The sequence below is a fragment of the Leptodactylus fuscus genome, chromosome 2 (assembly GCF_031893055.1).
Source record: "Leptodactylus fuscus isolate aLepFus1 chromosome 2, aLepFus1.hap2, whole genome shotgun sequence".
Taxonomy (NCBI): domain Eukaryota; kingdom Metazoa; phylum Chordata; class Amphibia; order Anura; family Leptodactylidae; genus Leptodactylus; species Leptodactylus fuscus.
The window spans coordinates 284,711,914-284,739,251 of NC_134266.1; the positions used below are offsets into that span (position 1 = coordinate 284,711,914).

At 46.9% G+C, this 27,338-nt stretch overlaps 1 protein-coding gene across 1 annotated transcript; it reads right to left on the minus strand.

The window, feature by feature from the left end:
* Positions 1-315: 315 nt before the first annotated feature.
* LOC142193997 (ecto-ADP-ribosyltransferase 5-like) lies at positions 316-26,426 on the minus strand. The gene is made up of 5 exons (XM_075263023.1): positions 26,357-26,426; positions 13,407-13,494; positions 3,493-4,201; positions 1,814-1,858; positions 316-1,250 (listed from the first exon to the last, which is right to left on the minus strand). The coding sequence occupies exons 2-5, from the start codon at positions 13,467-13,469 to the stop codon at positions 1,171-1,173; spliced, it is 897 nt and encodes a 298-aa protein (XP_075119124.1). The 5' UTR covers positions 13,470-13,494; positions 26,357-26,426; the 3' UTR covers positions 316-1,170.
* Positions 26,427-27,338: the final 912 nt, after the last annotated feature.

Here is a 27,338-nt window from a genome sequence, read left to right on the forward strand (position 1 = left end):
AGACCCCCGACCTATTCCATCACTTCCTGCAATATCGAGTCCATTAGGTTTGGTAGGATCTGAACACCAATATCTCGTGACTGGCACCGTGACACCGGGTTTGGTGATCCTCTCCATCACTGTGACCTGTAGAGCAGGAAGTATCGGGAAGTTTTAGGGCATTGGGGGGAGAGAAGGACATAAGTCAGGATAAAGTTAGCTGTTTATTTCACGTTAGTTGTAATGTTGAATGTTGTCACATCTGTAGTGGAGGGCACCATTGTGAAAATACAAAAAATGTAACTTTATTATTTAGATTGTTATTATGTGTTAATGTTTTTGTGAAATGATTCTTAGACGACTCGAAGAGAGGAAAACAAGAAATCATCATGAAATCTATACATTATGCAAGCCACATGGGGGGTCTGACCCCTGACCTCCGACCTCACAGAACTCTCAGCTGAACTCCTTGGACTGAAATTTTACCTATAACACAGAAAACCCCACTATTTTCTCTTTTTATGTTCTCCCGATTCCCTTATTACTTATCACTTTCTACTCCATGTCCTCAAATGGGTCATGTGATCTCATTCTGACCTGCAGAAAACCACAAGTCCTTGTATACACAGACTGTACAGGAGAGGACACAAACTCCTATAACCACTACTGAGGATGACTAGACAGACTCCCAACACACAGTCATCGTGAAGGAGATGGCAGCACAGATGCCATGGCTGTATACTTAGTGTATGTAGACTATAGAGTGAAGGAAATATATACCGCCCTATAGTTGTCATCGTGATGCTGTGCATACATCCTTGTATATAGGGGCAGTATTATACAGTATTATAGCAGTTATATCCTTGTACATAGGAGTAGCATTATAGTAGTTACATCCTTGTACATAGGGCAGTATTATACAGTATTACAGCAGTTACATTCTTGTACATAGGGCAGTATTATACAGTATTACAGCAGTTACATCCTTGTACATAGGGGCAGTATTATACAGTATTACAGTAGCTTTATCCATTATTCTGGGTTGATTCCATGATGTATATGTTTTTATTGTCTGATCTTTATCTTCTTTTCTTCGATCGCTGTGAATATTGCACATTATAATTCTTGAGTATTTACGTATTTTCTGCCTCCATTCATGTATATTACCGCAGGACGTTGCAATGTACAATATCACAGCAGAGTAACCACAAACACAAGCAGAAGGGTGACAAGACTTAGGCAGCCGGGTCTGTACATCCTCCCGAGGGAAGCTGCAGAAATAAAGATGCAAATGATCAGGCGCAGGTGTGCGGTATCACAAACAAGGAGATGAAGATCTCACAACAGACTAAACCTTGTCTTATCTAGTACAATCATCTGGAGCGTATCCCGCATCCACAACCTTCACTAACATTTCTATAATACTATATATTCCGTGATTGGAAGAACCAATTAAAGAAACATCTAGTTCAAAGAGTCAGCCTGGATTCCCCCTCCTGTAATAGCAGGTCTCTGATTCCCCCCTGATCCAGCGGGACAGTCCCAGATTTCGAGGACTGTCCCACTGATTCCAACGGTTTGGCGCTCTCAGGATGAATGCAGGGAACAAGCAGGAATTTGCTTTAGAGATGAACAAACTGGTTCCTAATGAGTCAGAGCTGTAAGAAATGTATCAATAATCTTGGGTTTGGTCAAACATCCCCTCTATGTGACCACTGAGGCCTGTAATATCACCCTAGAGGCCAGGAGAGGCCAGAAGACAATAGAGCACCAGATACCACAAGCGATCCCTCCCCTCTACAATGCGTATTTGGGTTTTTCTGGTGTCTCTTACCTTCATTTTTCATACACTCTTCGACCGACTGCTTGGAAGTCTCACCTGATTAAATAAAACCAGATAACGTTAGTTGAGCGTATACATCTATATACAAATATGAACCTGCAAAATGAAAATTTTAGTTACACTTTTATGACTGAAATTCTTTTTTCAAAATCCCCCTGAAAATTTCCTGCCACCATTTTAACCCTCTATATGGTCTTCACTTGATATGCTGTGATCCCGGACGAGCCCCCAAGACATAGGACTTGTGGAGTGAATCTAAAAAAAAAGGAAGAACATTCTATTGGATCCCTGAACTGAAATATCCTTGTCTTCAGGTGACAGTTACCTAGTGAAGAGACCCCAGAGTGTAATAGGCAGAGGCCCAATCACAGACCTCAGCTGTGACCCCCTAGGCCAATGACATCCCAAAAGAGCACCAGACATTACCAGGAGTGCACCAAAGAGCACAAAAGGTATAAATGTTTTTGTATTTGTAACCTTTTCTTAAGGGAAAACTTTGATTTAAAAAAATGCCTAATAAGACAATATTGCCCACTTTAGATGATTTATTTTGGTGGCAAGTATCCACTGAGATAATTGTTGGATATCCCATGGCTGAAACGTCCTAAACCAGTTGATTTCTTTAAGGAGAAGCTCTGCCCTCTGAGAGCTACATCTAAGGCTTCTTATCCAGCCAACCAGTACTATGCTCTGTAAAGACAAGTGGCAAGAACCTTGAGATGTCTACAGGTGGAGGCCTCATTCTTGTGAAGGAGCCTCTGGTTTGTCAAATGCCCTTACTCATGTTTCAGAGGAGCTGTCCATGGGATAAATTTTATCTGTTTTCACTCCAGGTTTGCTTCATGTTGCATATCAAGCTCTGACCAGGGTCACATCATTGGAACCAGCACTCAAATTTATCCATCTCCCGATTCCTCTCTGGGTTCAGTGGGGCTAGCCCCCATAGTACAGGTTAGACACTGTGAACATAAAGGTGAAGGAGACTATGGCTCAACTAGGGGACCATTCATGTTACTAGCCCATAAACTTGATCACCACTGGTAAAGCTGGGGCCGAAAATTGGTAAAATTTAGTTTCTGGAGAGCCTCTTTAACTACAGGTTAGACAACGTGAACATAAAGGTGAAGGAGACTATGGATCTACTAGGGGACCATTCATATTACCAGCCCAGAAACCCAATGTGCACCACTGGTAAAGCTGGGGCCGAAAATTGGTAAAATTTAGTTCCTGAAGAGCTTCTTTAACTTCTTAGTACTCTGTACATGTATAGCTAAGGATCTGCTATGGCAACTCAGGATCTGAACAAGGTTCCCAGGTCCATCTTCTTTACTTCTTCATTAGGTCCTGCCCCAGGTAAGATCTGATTGGCCGGCTGTTAGTTACGAGATGATAGCCAGAATACACTGCAGTATCATAACCAAAAATTTCTGCGTCTTTAAAGGGTTAAACTGTTTTATTAGGTCCCCTAAGTTACGGGGTAGCGTCCTACAGGTGGCTTTAGAAAGTCAGTGTCCCTCCTTCTGGAGGAAAGCTAATCTGGGTACTAGAAAGAGGGACCTCTATGGAGGTACTGAATGAGACAAGGTCCTAATGGGGTGTTGCAGAATGGGTTCTCTAAAACTGCCACCAAATATCAATAGTCGTCAAGGGGTTAAGAAGGCATTACGTACCTTTAATGTAAGCACAGTTGAAGTTGCTGCAAAATTTTTTTGTCGAATTAAGTCTGTAGGTGTCCTCCTCTGTATCGTGGGAGAGCTGGAAGATCTCGTACCCCGGAAACAGAACCTCTCGCTCACAAGGGTATTCTGAGAAATTTTCAATGTTGATCCCAGTGTAAGTGTCTATGATTAAGAGGGACGTATTGCCCATCAAGGTGGATTCGTTCTTATTTAATGATGTGTATAAGAAGCCGCCAAACTTGATGTATTTGCTTCCATTGAGTGGCAATTCGATGGGATCATCGATTCCGCTGTAGACAGTCTCATGGCTGCTCAGTCGAGTCTCTGAGAGGAGCTGAAGAGCTGAAGTGACATAAAAGTGAAGCCATTTGTAGCCAAAGTCTTCCATGTAGCTTTTGTACGACCTTCCTCCTGATTTCATCGCATTAATGAAGTCTTTTCTGATGAAACTTGTGTACATGAGTAGAGCAATGCCATGGTTATCCTTAAACTCTTGAGGGAGCTTGGCCTTGAGCTCGCCCTTCCTTACCAGCCACTGGTTATTGGCTTCTCTCCAAGCTCTGTTCAGTCTTTTGTTTTTCCTAATTTCTTTGTTGAGGACATCATCCTCTGCCAGTTTCTTCTCCATGTCTATTTTGCACCCTAAATATTGGTCATCGAATGCTTCCTCTGCCAGGTCCAAGGTCTCAACCACATTGTCCTAAAAAACAAGTAAGAAAGTCAGTAAGAAACGAGAACTGTGAGTATGATATGGAAGACACTGAGGTCTGATGGTCTACATGAGGTCTAAGGGGAGTTGTAGTGTCACAACAGCAGAAGGGTCATGGTTGGAGATCACTGCCACTGACAAAACAAATCTGATGAGGACCATTTGCAGAATAAATTCCAGTGTTCCCCATAAGGTTGGAAATAGAGATGGGAGAACCTGATGAGATCCATTTCACGAATATTCTCAAGGTTGGCCCACCAGTTTTGTTTTGGATCAAACTTGTCTGGACAGACCCCCCCGAGTATAAACACAGCTACACCTCAACTCTGCTGGGTAACATTGCAATGTTGGGGGCTACATCACACTCATCTGTTGTCCTCTTGGGTGAAGTTGCAGACCCTTAGACACCACTAAGGCCTGTGATTGTCTATAGGACATGGGTTGACCCAACATGACTTTTGAGGTCCAATCACAATCCACAGCAGCTCCCTGAGCCCATGAAGTCACCCAGGAGGTCGGAAGAGGACCACAGTGGAGTGTCGGACAGTGTGAGGAAGCCCAGGAGAGGTAAGGGAAAGTAAGAATCCTTGTTTGTTTTTGAGGTATGAGGAGAGTATAACAGTGATTTGGTGCCAGCAGGAAGTGAGGCCATGTGTGGCGGAGACCGGAGAGAGGGCCTAAGGAGTCTGTGCAACCCAGATAACTTCAGGGAACTGTCTGAAGTAATGAGGATGTGAGAGCCCTATGTGCAAGAGTAATGGGCCTAGGCAGCCACCAAGGAGCACCAAGAGATGGGAAAGAGAGGCTGAGGAGTGACTGGAGTCAGAGGAGGAGCGTGGTCCTTCTGGCTCGTAAGGGTTAAAGACAGAAGTTCTGGAAGAGAAGCCCTCAAAGGTGTCACTATGAGATAGGTAAAGAGCCACAGGGACTGGCTAGTGTGAGAGACTGTTGTGACAGAACTGGTGGACACGTCCTGTATGAAGCTCTATTGAGGTCTCAACAACATCATCAATAAGACTGGTGACCAACAGCCTGGAAAACACAAAGGAACCAGGGCTGTGGGGTCAGTAGGCCAAACCATTGACTCCAGCTCTGACTCCCTGATACACATCTGAAGGCAGTCAAGGGGGTTCTGGAGACAGATAGTGACATAGATGTCACAGATACCAGCAAATGACACTATATATAACTGGGTACCCTCCTTTTAATCCAAGGGGCACAAAAGATTCATGCAACAGGCATCAGCCATTTTAAAAGCAACCTGATCATTAAGCTTCATCATAGACTACATTGAAAATGTTTGAGAAACTGTGCCCACTATCAATGAGAATATCCAGTAAGCCGTACACCTATCCAGTAAGCCCTGTACCTCACCTAGAGACTGTGTCCACTATTAATGAGAGTATCCAGTAAGCCCTGTACCTCACCTAGAGACTGTGTCCACCATCAATGAGAGTATCCAGTAAGCCCTGTACCTCATCTAGAGACTGTGTCCACCGTCAATGAAAGTATTCAGTAAGCCCTGTACCTCATCTAGAGACTGTGTCCACCATCAATAAGAGTATCCAGTAAGCCCTGTACCTCATCTAGAGACTGTATCCACCATCAATGAGAGTATCCAGTAAGCCCTGTACCTCATCTATAGACTGTGTCCACCATCAATGAAAGTATTCAGTAAGCCCTGTACCTCATCTAGAGACTGTGTCCACCATCAATAAGAGTATCCAGTAAGCCCTGTACCTCATCTAGAGACTGTATACACCATCAATAAGAGTATCCAGTAAGCCCTGTACCTCATCTAGAGACTGTGTCCACCATCAATAAGAGTATCCAGTAAGCCCTGTACCTCATCTAGAGACTGTGTCCACCATCAATAAGAGTATCCAGTAAGCCCTGTACCTCATCTAGAGACTGTGTCCACCATCAATGAGAGTATCCAGTAAGCCCTGTACCTCATCTAGAGACTGTGTCCACCATCAATGAGAGTATCCAGTAAGCCCTGTACCTCACCTAGAGACTGTGCCCACTACCAGTGAGAATATCCAGTAAGCCCTGTACCTCATCTAGAGACTGTGTCCACCATCAATAAGAGTATCCAGTAAGCCCTGTACCTCATCTAGAGACTGTATCCACCATCAATAAGAGTATCCAGTCTCTAGATGAGGTACAGGGCTTACTGAATACTCTCATTGATGGTGGACACAGTCTCTACATGAGGTACAGGGCTTACTGGATACTCTCATTGATGACGGACACAGTCTCTAGATGAGGTACAGGGCTTACTGGATACTCACTGGTAATGGGCACAGTCTCTAGATGAGGTACAGGGCTTAGTAGTTACTGTCATTGTTCAAATGGCACAGTCTCTATATGAGGTGCACAGCTTCGTGGTTACTCTCATTGTTGGAGAGCACAGTATCTAGATGAGGTACACAGTTTAGTGGTTAATCTCATTGATGGTGGGCACAGTGAGCTGTGAGAAGCTGCAGACTCCTCTCTGTACTGTGAGCACACTCTTGAGATGAGGTACACAGCTTAGTGGTTACTCTCTTTGTTGGAGAGCACAGTTCTAGATAAGAACAGGGCTTACTGGATATTCTCGTTGATGGTGGACACAGTCTCTAGATGAGGTACAGGGCTTACTGGATATTCTCACTGGTAGTGGGCACAGTCTCTAGATGAGGTACAGGGCTTACTGGATACTCACTGGTAATGGGCACAGTCTCTAGATGAGGTACAGGGCTTAGTAGTTACTGTCATTGTTCAAATGGCACAGTCTCTATATGAGGTGCACAGCTTCGTGGTTACTCTCATTGTTGGAGAGCACAGTATCTAGATGAGGTACACATACACATAGCTTAGTAGTTACTCTCATTGATGGTGGGAACAGCAGTCTCTAGATAAGAACAGGGCTTACTGGATAGGTGTAGGGCTTACTGGATACTCTCATTAATAGTGGGCACAGTCTCTAGATGAGGTACACAGTTTAGTGGTTAATCTCATTGATGGTGGGCACAGTGAGCTGTGAGAAGCTGCAGACTCCTCTCTGTACTGTGAGCACACTCTTGAGATGAGGTACACAGCTTAGTGGTTACTCTCTTTGTTGGAGAGCACAGTTCTAGATAAGAACAGGGCTTACTGGATATTCTCGTTGATGGTGGACACAGTCTCTAGATGAGGTACAGGGCTTACTGGATATTCTCACTGGTAGTGGGCACAGTCTCTAGATGAGGTACAGGGCTTACTGGATATTCTCACTGGTAGTGGGCACAGTCTCTAGATGAGGTACAGGGCTTACTGAATACTCTCATTGATGGTGGACACAGTCTCTACATGAGGTACAGGGCTTACTGGATACTCTCATTGATGACGGACACAGTCTCTAGATGAGGTACAGGGCTTACTGGATACTCACTGGTAATGGGCACAGTCTCTAGATGAGGTACAGGGCTTAGTAGTTACTGTCATTGTTCAAATGGCACAGTCTCTATATGAGGTGCACAGCTTCGTGGTTACTCTCATTGTTGGAGAGCACAGTATCTAGATGAGGTACACATACACATAGCTTAGTAGTTACTCTCATTGATGGTGGGAACAGCAGTCTCTAGATAAGAACAGGGCTTACTGGATAGGTGTAGGGCTTACTGGATACTCTCATTAATAGTGGGCACAGTCTCTACTGTGTAACTACTGTGTCCGTCATCAATGAGAGTATCCAGTAAGCCCTGTACCTCATCTAGAGACTGTGTCCACCATCAATGAGAGTATCCAGTAAGCCCTGTACCTCATCTAGAGACTGTATCCACCATCAATGAGAGTATTCAGTAAGCCCTGTACCTCATCTAGAGACTGTGTCCACCATCAATGAGAGTATTCAGTAAGCCCTGTACCTCATCTAGAGACTGTGCCCACTACCAGTGAGAATATCCAGTAAGCCCTGTACCTCATCTAGAGACTGTGCCCACTACCAGTGAGAATATCCAGTAAGCCCTGTACCTCATCTAGAGACTGTGTCCACCATCAACGAGAATATCCAGTAAGCCCTGTTCTTATCTAGAACTGTGCTCTCCAACAAAGAGAGTAACCACTAAGCTGTGTACCTCATCTCAAGAGTGTGCTCACAGTACAGAGAGGAGTCTGCAGCTTCTCACAGCTCACTGTGCCCACCATCAATGAGATTAACCACTAAACTGTGTACCTCATCTAGAGACTGTGCCCACTATTAATGAGAGTATCCAGTAAGCCCTACACCTATCCAGTAAGCCCTGTTCTTATCTAGAGACTGCTGTTCCCACCATCAATGAGAGTAACTACTAAGCTATGTGTATGTGTACCTCATCTAGATACTGTGCTCTCCAACAATGAGAGTAACCACGAAGCTGTGCACCTCATATAGAGACTGTGCCATTTGAACAATGACAGTAACTACTAAGCCCTGTACCTCATCTAGAGACTGTGCCCATTACCAGTGAGTATCCAGTAAGCCCTGTACCTCATCTAGAGACTGTGTCCACCATCAATGAGAGTATCCAGTAAGCCCTGTACCTCATCTAGAGACTGTGTCCACCATCAATGAGAGTATCCAGTAAACCCTGTACCTCATCTAGAGACTCTGCCCTCCAACAATGACAGTAACTACTAAGCCCTGTACTTCATCTATAGTTTGTGCCCATCGAACAATGAGAGCAACTACTAAGCCCTGTACTTCATCTAGAGACTGTGCTCTCCAACAAAGAGAGTAACCACTAAGCTGTGTACCTCATCTCAAGAGTGTGCTCACAGTACAGAGAGGAGTCTGCAGCTTCTCACAGCTCACATTGGGCCTACTTCTGACTAGCTGCTTGTGTTACAGCTGATAGGCTGTTAGTCACAGACTGATTGTGCTCAGATGTCTCTTTTTCTGTGTCAGGGATCTGTTTAGCTGCATCATAACCTGGATTTGCAGTCCCTGGATCTCCTACATTATGGTCACAAGTACTGGTCTTAGGTATTTGTTTGGTGTCTTACAGTTACTCCTGGCAGAATTACATGTATATATAGTTAGACCAGAGAACAGACTGCCCAGAAAGACTCTGAAGATAGTTTAACTTTTTCTGAAAGCTCGGGTACCTTTAAGTATGTCTGGAGCAATACGGTCCTGTCTACACATCACCATCACGTGACAGATGGAATCAGGCGAGCTATTGCCAAAGTCACAATTTCCTTTGATATTTGGGTGTCCTTCCTGGAAGCTATCCAGAGACCAGAGGACCCCACACAAGACTCAGGTGAGGTAGACAGCGCTCCAATGTCTAGTACAGAGTTACAGGCACAAAAAATATAACCCAAAGGAAAAAATAATGATATACTAAAAAAACACATGTACAAAAAATCTGAAAATCTGCCCGGTCCTGCATCAGGGAAACTGGCTCAATCCGGAAGTGAAGGGTCATCGCAGTGATGTCATCAGGTCAAACCTGGAACATTCCTTAAAAGGAGACCGGGGGGGGGGGGGGGAACCAAAAACTTTATGAGGACAGATGAGAGCAGTGTGTAGATGCCAAGAAGAAAAGAAGAAGCTGTGGCCCCTGAGATCTGCTGATACAAGACACGTGCGAGCCAGAGACAGGAAGTCAGAAGAGACCGGTCATTACTATAGAGAACCATCATACTGGAGATAAACAACGAACCGGTCACAAGGTCTGATGTCATATCTCACTGTGTCCTAATTCTACTGCCATGTCTACCCATCACTGGTACCAGCAGAAGAGTGAGCGCAGCTCTGGAATATAATACAGGATAAGTAATGTAATGTATGTACACAGTGACTGCATCAGCAGAATAGTGAGCGCAGCTCTGGAGTATAATACAGGAGAAGTAATGTAATGTATGTACACAGTGACTGTACCAGCAGAATACTGAGCGCAGCTCTGGAGTATAATACAGGATAAGTAATGTAATGTATGTACACAGTGACTGCATCAGCAGAATAGTGAGCGCAGCTCTGGAGTATAATACAGGAGAAGTAATGTAATGTACACAGTGATTGCACCAGCAGAATAGTGAGCACAGCTCTGGAGTATAATACAGGATAAGTAATGTAATGTATGTACACAGTGACTGCACCAGCAGAATAGTGAGCGTAGCTCTGGAGTATAATACAGGATAAGTAATGTAATGTATGTACACAGTGACTGTACCAGCAGAATAGTGAGCGCAGCTCTGGAGTATAATACAGGATAAGTAATGTAATGTATGTACACAGTGACTGTACCAGCAGAATAGTGAGCGCAGCTCTGGAGTATAATACAGGAAAAGTAATATAATGTATGTACATAGTGACTGTACCAGCAGAATAGTGAGCGCAGCTCTGGAGTATAATACAGGATAAGTAATGTAATGTATGTACACAGTGACTGCAGCAGCAGAATAGTGAGCGCAGCTCTGGAGTATAATACAGGATAAGTAATGTAATGTATGTACACAGTGACTGTACCAGCAGAATAGTGAGCGCAGCTCTGGAGTATAATACAGGATAAGTAATGTAATGTATGTACACAGTGACTGTACCAGCAGAATAGTGAGCGCAGCTCTGGAGTATAATACAGGATAAGTAATGTAATGTATGTACACAGTGACTGTACCAGCAGAATAGTGAGCGCAGCTCTGGAGTATAATACAGGAGAAGTAATGTAATGTATGTACATAGTGACTGTACCAGCAGAATAGTGAGCGCAGCTCTGGAGTATAATACAGGATAAGTAATGTAATGTATGTATACAGTGACTGTACCAGCAGAATAGTGAGCGTAGCTCTGGAGTATAATACAGGATAAGTAATGTAATGTATGTACACAGTGACTGTACCAGCAGAATAGTGAGCGCAGCTCTGGAGTATAATACAGGAGAAGTAATGTAATGTATGTATACAGTGACTGTACCAGCAGAATAGTGAGCGCAGCTCTGGAGTATAATACAGGAGAAGTAATGTAATGTATGTATACAGTGACTGTACCAGCAGAATAGTGAGCGCAGCTCTGGAGTATAATACAGGAGAAGTAATGTAATGTATGTATACAGTGACTGTACCAGCAGAATAGTGAGCGCAGCTCTGGAGTATAATACAGGATAAGTAATGTAATGTATGTACACAGTGACTTCATCAGCAGAATAGTGAGCGCAGCTCTGGAGTATAATACAGGATAAGTAATGTAATGTATGTACACAGTGACTGCACCAGCAGAATAGTGAGCGCAGCTCTGGAGTATAATACAGGATAAGTAATGTAATGTATGTACACAGTGACTATACCAGCAGAATAGTGAGCGCAGCTCTGGAGTATAATACAGGATAAGTAATGTAATGTATGTACACAGTGACTGCACCAGCAGAATAGTGAGCACTGCTCTGGAGTATAATACAGGATAAGTAATGTAATGTATGCACACAGTGACTGCACCAGCGGAATAGTGAGCGCAGCTCTGGAGTATAATACAGGATAAGTAATGTAATGTATGCACACAGTGACTGTACCAGCGGAATAGTGAGCGCAGCTCTAGAGTATAATACAGGATAAGTAATGTAATGTATGCACACTTTGACTGTACCAGCAGAATAGTGAGCGCAGCTCTGGAGTATAATACAGGAGAAGTAATGTATGTACACAGTGACTGTACCAGCAGAATAGTGAGCGCAGCTCTAGAGTATAATACAGGATAAGTAATGTAATGTATGTACACAGTGACTGCACCAGCAGAATAGTGAGCGCAGCTCTGGAGTATAATACAGGATAAGTAATGTAATGTATGTACACAGTGACTGCACCAGCAGAATAGTGAGCGCAGCTCTGGAGTATAATACAGGATAAGTAATGTAATGTATGTACACAGTGACTGCACCAGCAGAATAGTGAGCACTGCTCTGGAGTATAATACAGGATAAGTAATGTAATGTATGTACACAGTGACTGCACCAGCAGAATAGTGAGCGCAGCTCTGGAGTATAATACAGGATATGTAATGTAATGTATGTACACAGTGACTATACCAGCAGAATAGTGAGCGCAGCTCTGGAGTATAATACGGGATAAGTAATGTAATGTATGTACACAGTGACTGTACCAGCAGAATAGTGAGTGCAGCTCTGGAGTATAATACAGGATAAGTAATGTAATGTATGTACACAGTGACTGTACCAGCAGAATAGTGAGCGCAGCTCTGGAGTATAATACAGGGTAAGTAATGTAATGTATGTACACAGTGACTGCACCAGCAGAATAGTGAGCGCAGCTCTGGAGTATAATACAGGATAAGTAATGTAATGTATGTACACAGTGACTGCACCAGCAGAATAGTGAGCGCAGCTCTGGAGTATAATACAGGATAAGTAATGTAATGTATGTACACAGTGACTGCACCAGCAGAATAGTGAGCGCAGCTCTGGAGTATAATACAGGATAAGTAATGTAATGTATGTACACAGTGACTGTACCAGCAGAATAGTGAGCGCAGCTCTGGAGTATAATACGGGATAAGTAATGTAATGTATGTACACAGTGACTGTACCAGCAGAATAGTGAGCGCAGCTCTGGAGTATAATACGGGATAAGTAATGTAATGTATGTACACAGTGACTGTACCAGCAGAATAGTGAGTGCAGCTCTGGAGTATAATACAGGATAAGTAATGTAATGTATGTACACAGTGACTGTACCAGCAGAATAGTGAGCGCAGCTCTGGAGTATAATACAGGATAAGTAATGTAATGTATGTACACAGTGACTGCACCAGCAGAATAGTGAGCGCAGCTCTGGAGTATAATACAGGATAAGTAATGTAATGTATGTACACAGTGACTGCACCAGCAGAATAGTGAGCGCAGCTCTGGAGTATAATACAGGATAAGTAATGTAATGTATGTACACAGTGACTGTACCAGCAGAATAGTGAGCGCAGCTCTGGAGTATAATACAGGATAAGTAATGTAATGTATGTACACAGTGACTGTACCAGCAGAATAGTGAGCGCAGCTCTGGAGTATAATACAGGATAAGTAATGTAATGTATGCACACAGTGACTGTACCAGCAGAGTAGTGAGCGCAGCTCTGGAGTATAATACAGGATAAGTAATGTAATGTATGTACACAGTGACTGTACCAGCAGAATAGTGAGCGCAGCTCTGGTGATCCTATAGACCTTATCTCCAAATAAAAACATACCTGAGATGTAATTATTATGACAAAGGAACATAGGACGGTCAGACTTCTCAGGCAATAGCTCATTTTGATGGGTGTAAGCTTCAGAGATCTGATTAAATAAAAAATATAATTATCATCAATAATAATAATAGTAATTGCTCTCTCACATCTTTACTAATTGTTTTGCCATTCTTGTATTGAGACTCTTCAGAAGATGAAATCTTTATTAGTAGAAATCACAATACAAATGTTTGCTGTTATATTGAGCAGTCTGTGTCTCCAATACAAGGAGATGTATAATGGATTATTCTATTAGTTCTATTACAATATCTGTAAGACATTCTTCCGGTATACTAGTATATATCTTACATCCCTTTATATACAGAGTAGACTCCAGGAGAGTCCGCCATATTGTATGTATTGATTCCTATGAATGGCCAATAGATGGGGCTATGTAATAATATAAGCTGTGCTGTCTGCAGCGTCACCGCAGCACTCCAGGCTCATTGTCTCTCTGATATTCGGGCTCAGACAGATCCCCAGTCCGGATTCTATAACATCAGTAATAAGAAATCCTTCATTATTGAGAATTTAACGTTACATTAAAAAAAATTCTAGTTGGAACCGAAAGATTCCAGATCAGTCGTTACAATGGACTAGTCTAACCAAGATAGTATCGTATGGTAACTGCTCAGAATGCGGTGTCAGATACACCGTATACGCTCGTCTGCCATTTGGATACCAACAGACGCGGAGTCTCAGATTACTGAGGAGGAGGTTCATATACGCTTCAATCCTGTTCCTACATTGGCGACCTTCTACGCCTTGCCCTATATGTCCCGATATGTATGGCGGTTAGTGTGAGACACGTATAGGCGTCACAGCGTTTATGGTCTATGTGTATAGGGGGCTTCTTTCACACCACTATTAGTGCCCGGTATTTGTCATATTCCATGGATACAATGTCACGGCTGATTTGATACTTTGTATTTGTCAGGTGGTTCTGATCTGCACAGTGCCTGCAGGGCGGCTCCAGTGTGATCTTATCCTGAGCCCCCTGCACATGGTCGCATGAATGGTCAGGGTGTATCCGGGATTCTCCTAACCTAAGACAATAACTTCTTAAAGGCTCCAGTGTGAGTGTTTCGGACTCAGGACGTCATCCACAACCCTGTAAGTACCAGCCGTGGACATTTTGAGCTGCTCTCCCTTACATGCTCCATTTACCGCGCCTCTAAGCAAATTCGGATTCATGAGAACTTCTTATTTCACAATGGCTGAGACATATCAGAACCTGTGATGAATCGACACGGGCCGCAGAACTTCCTCTATTGAGTCACGAGAGTGTGACAGAGATCAGACACCATTCACTTTGTGCCAGGATGTTGTGGCTGGTAGCCCACCTCACTGGGTGCACAGGAGACCCCCATCTGTAGACAGGGGCAGCTCTAAGAGAGGAGACCCCATCTGTATACAGGTGCAGCTCTAAGAGAGGAGACCCCCATCTGTAGACAGGTGCAGCTCTCAGCGAGGAGACCCCCATCTGTAGAAAGGTACATCTCTCAACGAGGAGACCCCCATCTGTAGACAGGTACATCTCTCAACGAGGAGACCCCCATCTGTAGACATGTGCAGCTCTCAGCGAGGAGACCCCCATCTGTAGACAGGTACAGCTCTCAGAGAGGAGACCCCCATCTGTATACAGGTGCAGCTCTAAGAGAGGAGACCCCCATCTGTAGACATGTGCAGCTCTCAGCGAGGAGACCCCCATCTGTAGACAGGTGCAGCTCTAAGAGAGGAGACCCCCATCTGTAGACAGGTGCAGCTCTAAGAGAGGAGACCCCCATCTGTAGACAGGTGCAGCTCTAAGAGAGGAGACCCCCATCTGTAGACATGTGCAGCTCTCAGCGAGGAGACCCCCATCTGTAGACAGGTGCAGCTCTAAGAGAGGAGACCCCCATCTGTAGACAGGTGCAGCTCTAAGAGAGGAGACCCCCATCTGTAGACAGGTGCAGCTCTAAGAGAGGAGACCCCCATCTGTAGAAAGGTACATCTCTAAGAGAGGAGACCCCCATCTGTAGACAGGTGCAGCTCTAAGAGAGGAGACCCCCATCTATAGACAGGTGTAGCTCTCAGCGAGGAGACCCCCATCTGTAGACAGGACAACTCTCAGAGAGGAGACCCCCATCTGTAGACAGGGGCAGCTCTAAGAGAGGAGACCCCATCTGTAGACAGGTGCAGCTCTAAGAGAGGAGACCCCATCTATAGACAGGTGCAGCTCTCAGCGAGGAGACCCCCATCTGTAGACAGGACAATTCTCAGAGAGGAGACCCCCATCTGTAGACAGGTGCAGCTCTAAGAGAGGAGACCCACATCTGTAGAGAGGTGCAGCTCTAAGAGAGGAGACCCCATCTGTAGACAGGTGCAGCTCTAAGAGAGGAGACCCCCATCTGTAGACAGGTGCAGCTCTCAGCGAGGAGACCCCCATCTGTAGACAGGTGCAGCTCTAAGAAAGGAGACCCCATCTGTAGAGAGGTGCAGCTCTAAGAGAGGAGACCCCATCTGTAGACAGGTGCAGCTCTAAGAAAGGAGACCCCATCTGTAGACAGGTGCAGCTCTAAGAGAGGAGACCCACATCTGTAGAGAGGTGCAGTTCTAAGAGAGGAGACCCACATCTGTAGAGAGGTGCAGCTCTAAGAGAGGAGACCCCATCTGTAGACAGGTGCAGCTCTAAGAGAGGAGACCCACATCTGTAGAGAGGTGCAGCTCTAAGAGAGGAGACCCCATCTGTAGACAGGTGCAGCTCTAAGAGAGGAGACCCACATCTGTAGAGAGGTGCAGCTCTCAGAAAGGAGACCCCATCTGTAGAGAGGTGCAACTCTCAGAGAGGAGACCCCCATCTGTAGAGAGGTGCAGCTCTCAGAAAGGAGACCCCATCTGTATACAGGTGCAGCTCTAAGAGAGGAGACCCCCATCTGTAGAGAGGTGCAGCTCTAAGAGAGGAGACCCCCATCTGTAGAGGTGCAACTCTCAGAGAGGAGACCCCCATCTGTAGAGAGGTACATCTCTCAACGAGGAGACCGCCATCTGTAGACAGGTGCAGCTCTAAGAGAGGAGACCCCATCTGTAGACAGGTGCAGCTCTAAGAGAGGAGACCCCCATCTGTAGACAGGTGCAGCTCTAAGAGAGGAGACCCCCATCTGTAGACAGGGGCAGCTCTAAGAGAGGAGACCCCCATCTGTAGACAGGTACAGCTCTCAGACAGGAGACCCCATCTGTAGACATGTGCATCTCTCAGCGAGGAGACCCCCATCTGTAGACAGGTGTAACTCTCAGAGAGGAGACCCCCATCTGTAGACAAGTACAGCTCTAAGAGAGGAGACCCCCATCTGTAGACAGGTGCAGCTCTAAGAAAGGAGACCCCCATCTGTAGACAGGTGCAGCTCTCAGCGAGGAGACCCCCATCTGTAGACAGGTGCAGCTCTAAGAGAGGAGACCCCCATCTGTAGACAAGTACAGCTCTAAGAGAGGAGACCCCCATCTATAGACAGGTGCAGCTCTAAGAGAGGAGACCCCCATCTGTAGACAAGTACAACTCTAAGAGAGGAGACCCCCATCTGTAGACAGGTGCAGCTCTCAGAGAGGAGACCCCATCTGTAGACAGGTGCAGCTCTAAGAGAGGACACCCCCATCTGTAGACAGGTGCAACTCTCAGAGAGGAGACCCCCATCTGTAGACAGGTACAGCTCTCAGTGAGGAGACCCCCATCTGTATACAGGTGCAGCTCTAAGAGAGGAGACCCCCATCTATAGACAGGTGCAACTCTCAGAGAGGAGACCCCCATCTGTAGACAGGTACAGCTCTCAGTGAGGAGACCCCCATCTGTATACAGGTGCAGCTCTAAGAGAGGAGACCCCCATCTGTAGACATGTGCAGCTCTCAGCGAGGAGACCCCCATCTGTAGACATGTGCAGCTCTAAGAGAGGAGACTCCCATCTGTAGACAGGTGCAGCTCTAAGAGAGGAGACCCCCATCTGTAGACAGGTACATCTCTCAACGAGGAGACCCCCATCTGTAGACAGGTGCAGCTCTAAGAGAGGAGACCCCCATCTGTAGACAGGTGCAGCTCTAAGAGAGGAGACCCCCATCTGTAGACAGGTGCAGCTCTCAGCGAGGAGACCCCCATCTGTAGACAGGTGCAGCTCTAAGAGAGGAGACCCCCATCTGTAGACAGGTGCAGCTCTAAGAGAGGAGACCCCCATCTGTAGACAGGTGCAGCTCTCAGAAAGGAGACCCCATCTGTAGACAGGACAACTCTCAGAGAGGAGACCCCCATCTGTAGAGAGGTGCAGCTCTCAGAAAGGAGACCCCATCTGTAGACAGGTGCAGCTCTTAAAGAGGAGACCCCCATCTGTAGACAGGTGCAGCTCTCAGAGAGGAGACCCCCATCTGTAGACAGGTGCAGCTCTCAGAAAGGAGACCCCCATCTGTAGACAGGGGCAGCTCTCAGACAGGAGACCCCCATCTGTAGACAGGGGCAGCTCTCAGACAGGAGACCCCCATCTGTAGCCAGTTGCCGCTCTAAGAGAGGAGACCCCCATCTGTAGCCAGTTGCCGCTCTAAGAGAGGAGAACCCCATCTGTAGACAGGTGCAGCTCTCAGCGAGGAGACCCCCATCTGTAGACAGGACAGCTCTCAGAGAGGAGACCCCCATCTGTATACAGGGGCAGCTCTCAGAGAGGAGACCCCCATCTGTAGACAGGACAGCTCTCAGAGAGGAGACCCCCATCTGTAGACAGGACAGCTCTCAGAGAGGAGACCCCCATCTGTATACAGGGGCAGCTCTAAGAGAGCTTAAGCTGTTGTGCCCGGGATACTGCTTACCAGTTTTTGGAGTGTGTGTCTGCTGACATAAGTTGTCCACAACATATCAGGCACTGAAATGACGAAATTCTGGAAAATTTCATTTTTCACTTTTCATTATCAGCTGCGCATTCATTTCTGGGAATTAAATTAATGCAACACTCAAGGATTAAAAATGCTCGCTACGCCACTTGATAAATCCCTTCAGGGGTCTAGTTTCCAAAATGAGGTGACCTGTCTGCAGATTCCACTTTAGGGGCAACTCAGTGACTCTGCTAAAGTGTCATGATGTCCAAAAACCAAAATATTGCTCCTTCCCTTCTGTGCCCAGCTGAGCCCAAACAGCAGTTTATACCACATATGACATGACGTATGTTATCCTGGTTACACCAGTGTCTTACATGTGGGCATATACCCCCATCTGGGTACACGGCAGGGTGCAGATGTGAAGGAGCGATATCTGGCTTTCAGGACAGATTTAGATTGTTGATTTTTGGACGCCACATCATGTTTGCAGAAACCTTAAGATTGCCCCTACAAAATGGTGTCACTTCTGGGGGAATTCCAATTTACTGGCATCTCCAGGGTTTTGCAAAAGCAACATGGTGTCCAGAATGTTCCCCTAAATCTGTACCCCAAAAGCTAAAACGTGCCGGACTCCTCATCTGCTCTTTCCCTTCTGCTCCTTTCCTTGACATCCCAATGCTCGCCTAGACCCGTTCCCTGCTGATCTCTACAGTCTCTGCTCCCGGAGCCTTCAGAGTTGTTCGCTGTAGTGACCGGCACAGACCAGAGGCCTCGCTGTAGTGACCGGCACAGACCGGAGACCTCGCTGTAGTGACCGGCACAGACCGGAGGCCTCGCTGTAGTAACCAGCACAGACTGGAGGCCTCGCTGTAGTGACCGGCACAGACTGGAGGCCTCGCTGTAGTGACCGGCACAGACTGGAGGCCTCGCTGTAGTGACCGGCACAGACCGGAGGCCTCGCTGTAGTGACCGGCACAGACTGGAGGCCTCGCTGTAGTGACTGGCACAGACCAGAGGCCTCGCTGTAGTGACCGGCACAGACCGGAGGCCTCGCTGTAGTAACCAGCACAGACCGGAGGCCTCGCTGTAGTGACCGGCACAGAGCGGAGGCCTCGCTGTAGTGACCGGCACAGACCGGAGGCCTCGCTGTAGTGACCGGCACAGACCGGAGGCCTCGCTGTAGTGACCGGCACAGACCGGAGGCCTCGCTGTAGTGACCGGCATAGACCGGAGGCCTCGCTGTAGTGACCGGCACAGACCGGAGGCCTCGCTGTAGTGACCGGCACAGACCAGAGGCCTCGCTGTAGTGACCGGCACAGACCGGAGACCTCGCTGTAGTGACCGGCACAGACCGGAGGCCTCGCTGTAGTAACCAGCACAGACTGGAGGCCTCGCTGTAGTGACCGGCACAGACCGGAGGCCTCGCTGTAGTAACCAGCACAGACTGGAGGCCTCGCTGTAGTGACCGGCACAGACTGGAGGCCTCGCTGTAGTGACCGGCACAGACTGGAGGCCTCGCTGTAGTGACCGGCACAGACCGGAGGCCTCGCTGTAGTGACCGGCACAGACTGGAGGCCTCGCTGTAGTGACTGGCACAGACCAGAGGCCTCGCTGTAGTGACCGGCACAGACCGGAGGCCTCGCTGTAGTAACCAGCACAGACCGGAGGCCTCGCTGTAGTGACCGGCACAGAGCGGAGGCCTCGCTGTAGTGACCGGCACAGACCGGAGGCCTCGCTGTAGTGACCGGCACAGACCGGAGGCCTCGCTGTAGTGACCGGCACAGACCGGAGGCCTCGCTGTAGTGACCGGCATAGACCGGAGGCCTCGCTGTAGTGACCGGCACAGACCGGAGGCCTCGCTGTAGTGACCGGCACAGACCGGAGGCCTCGCTGTAGTGACCGGCACAGACCGGAGGCCTCGCTGTAGTGACCGGCACAGACCGGAGGCCTCGCTGTAGTGAGCGGCACAGACCGGAGGCCTTGCTGTAGTGACCGGCACAGACCGGAGGCCTCGCTGTAGTGACCGGCACAGACCTGAGGCCTCGCTGTAGTGACCGGCACAGACCAGAGGCCTCGCTGTAGTGACCGGCACAGACCGGAGGCCTCGCTGTAGTGACCGGCACAGACTGGAGGCCTCGCTGTAGCGTCTAGCCTGGTAGATGAGCCTGGCCGCTGCATTCAGAATAGATTGTAGAGGGGAGAGTTTAGTGAGGGGAAGACGGATTAGTAAGGAGTTACAGTAGTCAAGGCGAGAATGAATCAGAGAGACAATAAGTGTCTTTAGTGTATCTCTGGTGAGGAAAGGGTGTATTCTGGAGATGTTTTTGAGGTGGAGATGACATGAGGGGTGAAGGAAAGGTCTGCGTCACACATGACCCCGAGGCAGCGGGCCTACTGCCTAGGAGTTATAGTGAGGCCTGAGACTGCAATGGATATATCAGGGACAGATCTGTTAGATGGTGGAAACAGCAGTAGTTCAGTCTTAGAGAGATTTAGTGTCAGATAGAGCGAGGACATGATATTAGAGACAGCAGAGAGACAGTCACTGGTGTTCTGTATGAGTGCAGGGGTGATGTCACGGGAAGATGTGTATAATTGGGTGTCATCAGCATAAAGATGGTACCTGAAGCCAAATCTGGCGATGGTTTGTCCAATGGGGGCTGTGTAGAGAGAAAAGAGCAGGGGGCCGAGGACCGAGCCCTGAGGAACCCCAACAGCAAGGGAAAGAGGGGAGGAAACAGAGCCCGCAAATGATAGACTGAAAGTGCGGTCTGAGAGATAAGAGGAGAACCAGGAGAGCGCAGTGTCCATGAGGCCGACTGAGCGGAGCAGAGTGAGGAGAAGTTGATGGTCAACAGTGTCAAAAGCTGCAGAGAGGTCCAGAAGAAGAAGAAGAGAGAAGTCACCATTGGATTCAGCCATTAGGAGATCATTAGAGACTTTTGTGAGTGCCGTTTCAGTAGAGTGCAGAGCGCGGAAACCAGATTGTAAGGGGTCAAGCAGAGAGTTAGCAGAGAGATAGCGGATTAGACGAGAATAGACTAGGCGTTCCAAGAGTTTAGAGATGAAGGGGAGGTTAGAGACGGGTCAATAGTTAGCAGCACAGGATGGGTCCAGGGAGGGTTTTTTCAATAGCGGAGTTATAATAGCATGAAGGAGGATGGGAAGATTCCAGAAGAGAGAGAGAGGTTAAATATTTTAGTAAGGTAAGTTGTGTCAGCAGGCGACAGAGATTAGAGAAGGTGTGAGGGGAAGAGGTCACTACTGCAGGTTGTAGGACGAGATGAAGAAAGTAGCTGGGAGACTTCCTCTTCTGTAACAGGTTCAAAAGATGAGAAAAGACAGTCTGAAGTGTGGCTGGTGAGGGGATCAGTACCATGTTAGGTGAGGGGATCAGTACTATGGTAGGTGGTGGGATCAGTACTATGGTAGGTGATGGGATGGGTACTATGGTAGGTGAGGGGATCAGTACTATGGTAGGTGATGGGATCAGTACTATGGTAGGTGAGGGGATCAGTACTATGGTAGGTGAGGGGATCAGTACTATGGTAGGTGGGGGGTCAGTACTATGGTAGGTGATGGGATCAGTACTATGGTAGGTGATGGGATCAGTACTATGGTAGGTGTGGGGATCAGTACTATGGTAGGTGAGGGGATCAGTACTATGGTAGGTGATTGGATCAATACTATGGTAGGTGAGGGGATCAGTACTATGGTAGGTGGGGGGATCAGTACTATGGTAGGTGGGAGGATCAGTACTATGGTAGGTGAGGGGATCAGTACTATGGTAGGTGGAGGGATCAGTACTATGGTAGGTGGGGGGGTCAGTACTATGGTAGGTGAGGGGATCAGTACTATGGTAGGTGAGGGGATCAGTACTATGGTAGGTGGTGGGATCAGTACTATGGTAGGTGAGGGGATCAGTACTATGGTAGGTAATGGGATCAGTACTATGGTAGGTGGGGGGGTCAGTACTATGGTAGGTGAGGGGATCAGTACTATGGTAGGTGAGGGGATCAGTACTATGGTAGGTGAGGGGATCAGTACTATGGTAGGTGAGGGGATCAGTACTATGGTAGGTGAGGAGATCAGTACTATGGTAGGTGAGGGGATTAGTACTATGGTAGGTGATGGGATCAGTACTATGGTAGGTAATGGGATCAGTACTATGGTAGGTGGGGGGGTCAGTACTATGGTAGGTGAGGGGATCAGTACTATGGTAGGTGATGGGATCAGTACTATGGTAGGTGAGGGGATCAGTACTATGGTAGGTGAGGGGATCAGTACTATGGTAGGTGAGGAGATCAGTACTATGGTAGGTGAGGGGATTAGTACTATGGTAGGTGATGGGATCAGTACTATGGTAGGTGAGGGGATCAGTACTATGGTAGGTGAGGGGATCAGTACTATGGTAGGTGGGGGGGTCAGTACTATGGTAGGTGAGGGGATCAGTACTATGGTAGGTGGTTGGATCTGTACTATGGTAGGTAGGGGGGTCAGTACTATGGTAGGTGAGGGGGGATCAGTACTATGGTAGGTAAGGGGATCAGTACTATGGTAGGTGGGGGATCAGTACTATGGTAGGTGAGGGGATCAGTACTATGGTAGGTGGTGGGATCAGTACTATGGTAGGTGAGGGGATCAGTACTATGGTAGGTGATGGGATCAGTACTATGGTAGGTGGTGGGATCAGTACTATGGTAGGTGATGGGATCTGTACTATGGTAGGTGATGGGATCGGTACTATGGTAGGTGAGGGGATCAGTACTATGGTAGGTGATGGGATCAGTACTATGGTAGGTGGGGGGATCAGTACTATGGTAGGTGGGGGGGATCAGTACTATGGTAGGTGATGGGATCAGTACTATGGTAGGTGAGGGGATCAGTACTATGGTAGGTGATGGGATCAGTACTATGGTAGGTGAGGGGATCAGTACTATGGTAGATGATGGGATCAGTACCATGGTAGGTGAGGGGATCAGTACTATGGTAGGTGAGGGGATCAGTACTATGGTAGGTGGGGGGATCAGTACTATGGTAGGTGAGGGGATCAGTACTATGGTAGGTGATGGGATCAGTACTATGGTAGGTGTTGGGATCAGTACTATGGTAGGTGTGGGGATCAGTACTATGGTAGGTGAGGGGATCAGTACTATGGTAGGTGGGGGGATCAGTACTATGGTAGGTGGGGGGGTCAGTACTATGGTAGGTGGGGGGATCAGTACTATGGTAGGTGAGGGAGGATCAGTACTATGGTAGATGAGGGGTCAGTACTATGGTAGGTGGGGGGATCAGTACTATGGTAGGTGATGGGATCAGTACTATGGTAGGTGATGGGATGGGTACTATGGTAGGTGAGGGGATCTGTACTATGGTAGGTGATGGGATCGGTACTATGGTAGGTGAGGGGATCAGTACTATGGTAGGTGATGGGATCAGTACTATGGTAGGTGATGGGATCAGTACTATGGTAGGTGATGGATCAGTACTATGGTAGGTGATGGGATCAGTACTATGGTAGGTGATGGGATCAGTACTATGGTAGGTGATGGGATCAGTACTATGGTAGGTGATGGGATCAGTACTATGGTAGGTGATGGATCAGTACTATGGTAGGTGATGGGATCAGTACTATGGTAGGTGATGGGATCAGTACTATGGTAGGTGAGGGGATCAGTACTATGGTAGGTGGCGGGATCAGTACTATGGTAGGTGGGGGGTCAGTACTATGGTAGGTGATGGGATCAGTACTATGGTAGGTGATGGGATCAGTACTATGGTAGGTGTGGGGATCAGTACTATGGTAGGTGATGGGATCAGTACTATGGTAGGTGAGGGGATCAGTACTATGGTAGGTGATGGGATCAGTACTATGGTAGGTGAGGGGATCAGTACTATGGTAGATGATGGGATCAGTACCATGGTAGGTGAGGGGATCAGTACTATGGTAGGTGAGGGGATCAGTACTATGGTAGGTGGAGGGATCAGTACTATGGTAGGTGGGGGGGTCAGTACTATGGTAGGTGAGGGGATCAGTACTATGGTAGGTGAGGGAATCAGTACTATGGTAGGTGAGGGGATCAGTACTATGGTAGGTGGTGGGATCAGTACTATGGTAGGTGAGTGAGGGGATCAGTACTATGGTAGGTGGGGGATCAGTACTATGGTAGGTGGGGGGGTCAGTACTATGGTAGGTGATGGGATCAGTACTATGGTAGGTGGGGGGATCATTACTATGGTAGGTGATGGGATCAGTACTATGGTAGGTGGGGGATCAGTACTATGGTAGGTGGGGGGGTCAGTACTATGGTAGGTGATGGGATCAGTACTATGGTAGGTGGTGGGATCAGTACTATGGTAGGTGAGGGGATCAGTACTATGGTAGGTGGAGGGATCAGTACTATGGTAGGTGGTGGGATCAGTACTATGGTAGGTGGAGGGATCAGTACTATGGTAGGTGGTGGGATCAGTACTATGGTAGGTGAGGGGGGATCAGTACTATGGTAGGTGGGGGAATCAATGCCACCTGGGGCTTGGGCAGTTTTTTCCTGACGGATCTTATCAATTTTATCATGGAAATAAGTGGCCAGGTCATCGGCACTAAGGTCTGTGAATGGCGTCTGTACCTTGGGTGGGAGTAAGGAGTGAAATATATATATGGGGATAGAATATACTGCAATACTACAGTCTACCTATAATATGGGAATAGAATATACCGCAATACTACAGTCTACCTATAATATGGGGATAGAATATACCGCAATACTACAGTCTACCTATAATATGTGGATAGAATATACCGCAATACTACAGTCTTCCTATAATATGGGGATAGAATATACCGCAATACTACAGTCTACCTATAATATGGGGATAGAATATACCGCAATACTACAGTCTACCTATAATATGGGAATAGAATATACCGCAATACTACAGCCTACCTATAATATGGGGATAGAATATACCGCAATACTACAGTCTACCTATAATATGGGGATAGAATATACCGCAATACTACAGTCTACCTATAATATGTGGATAGAATATACCGCAATACTACAGTCTTCCTATAATATGGGGATAGAATATACCGCAATACTACAGCCTACCTATAATATGGGGATAGAATATACCGCAATACTACAGTCTACCTATAATATGGGGATAGAATATACCGCAATACTACAGTCTACCTATAATATGGGGATAGAATATACCGCAATACTACAGTCTACCTATAATATGTGGATAAAATATACCGCAATACTACAGTCTACCTACGATCAGTGACACGGCCGCCTCTCACTCCCAGCTCCAGGTCTCTCCCTGTACTTTTAACCCTTTGTGTGAGTAAAGTGCAGTACACGTGCTTGTCATGATCGCTATAATAAGATCATATTCATCCCATCCCCCATATCCCTGACCTTATCTCCTCTAATGGAATAAAAGTCATCCAAATCTGGTGTGTACCCCAAAATAGTACCAATAAAAACTACAGCTCACCCTGCAACAATCACGCCCTGGCCACACAGCTCCACAGAAACACAAAACCTCAGGAGTGTCAGAATAGGGGCAAGGAAAGGAGGAGGTTTGGGGATTTTTGTTTTGTTTTTTGAAAATTTGTTTTTCTTAAACCGCAGTAAATTTGTAACGTAATATAAGAATTTCACGTCTAAAAGAAAAACGACCTGCGGCATAAACGTCACTGTTAGCGCTCAGCAAGACAATGGCGGCATTACTTTATATCTCTTTCCACCCCACAAATCACTTTCTGTATTATACGGAACATTCAAAGATACCGAAGAATACAAAAACAATTAACAAAATAACTGACGAGACAGAAGCCATGTTATATAGAAGTCCCATCATGAATAATACCGCCATATACTATGTGTAATGTGAAGGCCACCAAGGTTCACTGTATTGTTGATGTGTGAGTTTATACATATATACATTGTGTCTGTCCTGATGCTCTGTGTATACTATAGGCTGGCGTCACTCCCATATATACCGTATATACTGTATAGTATTGTTAGGACCCACCACACATATAGATTGGAGCAGCGGCTGGTACTTACAGATGGAGCAGACTTTGGTGTATGATCTGCAGTGTAGGACTCCGGTGACTTCCCCTCTTGTCGCTGCGGCTCCTCCAGTCACTTCTGATATGAGTCTCATCAACCACAATATAGAGACTGGCTGGGTCACATCCCAAACCACCCCCCCACACAAACCACCCGCTATATGGTAGGGGTGGAACACCAACCTCCCCCTTGTGAGCACAAGTACGGTCCTAACCACAGCTCTTAAAGGGATTTTCAAGACATTTGATATTGATGTCCTTTCCTTAGCTTGGAGAGTTCATCCACATCAGATCAGAGGGGTCCAGGGGGCCCATCACCCGACACACCTCCTCATCAGCTGAGTTAGGGAGCGCCGCAGCACTGGAACTATACAGTGGATGGAGATGGTTGTGATTGTTCCAGTCCACACTTGTATGTGGTGGGTTTCATGTGTATTTACAACTTTGTTGTGATTGTGGATGTTCTGGTTCCTTCTCTTCTCCCTCCTCTCCAGACCACCAATGACCATTCCTGATTATTGTAGATGTTCTCATTCCTTCTCTTCTCCCTCCTCTCCAGACCACCAATGACCATTCCTGATGATTGTGGATGTTCTGATTCCTTCTCTTCTCCCTCCTCTCCAGACCACCAATGACCATTCTTGATGATTGCAGATGTTCTCATTCCTTCTCTTCTCCCTCCTCTCCAGACCACCAATGACCATTCCTGATGATTGTGGATGTTCTCATTCCTTCTCTTCTCTCTCCTCTCCAGACCACCAATGACCATTCCTGATGATTGTAGATGTTCTCATTCCTTCTCTTCTCCCTCCTCTCCAGACCACTTTGACAACTTTGTATAGGGTAGACAGAGGTGCCGCACTCTCCTTTTTGTCTATGGTGCTGCATGGTTGGATTTCCCAATCCAGTCTCCAGTGTAGTAACAGCACGGTACACGATTCTTAAGCTTTAGTAAAGTTTCAGACTCTGCTTCAAAT

Coding starts and splice junctions, on each gene's coding strand:
- LOC142193997 (XM_075263023.1), bottom strand. CDS start 13,469: ATGAGCTATTGCCTGAGAAGTCTGACCGTCCTATGTTCCTTTGTCATA. Junction 1,859..3,492: donor CAACTGTGCTTACATTAAAG/GTACGTAATGCC, acceptor TTATTTAATCAG/GTGAGACTTCCAAGCAGTCG. Junction 1,251..1,813: donor AGAGTGTATGAAAAATGAAG/GTAAGAGACACC, acceptor TTATTTCTGCAG/CTTCCCTCGGGAGGATGTAC.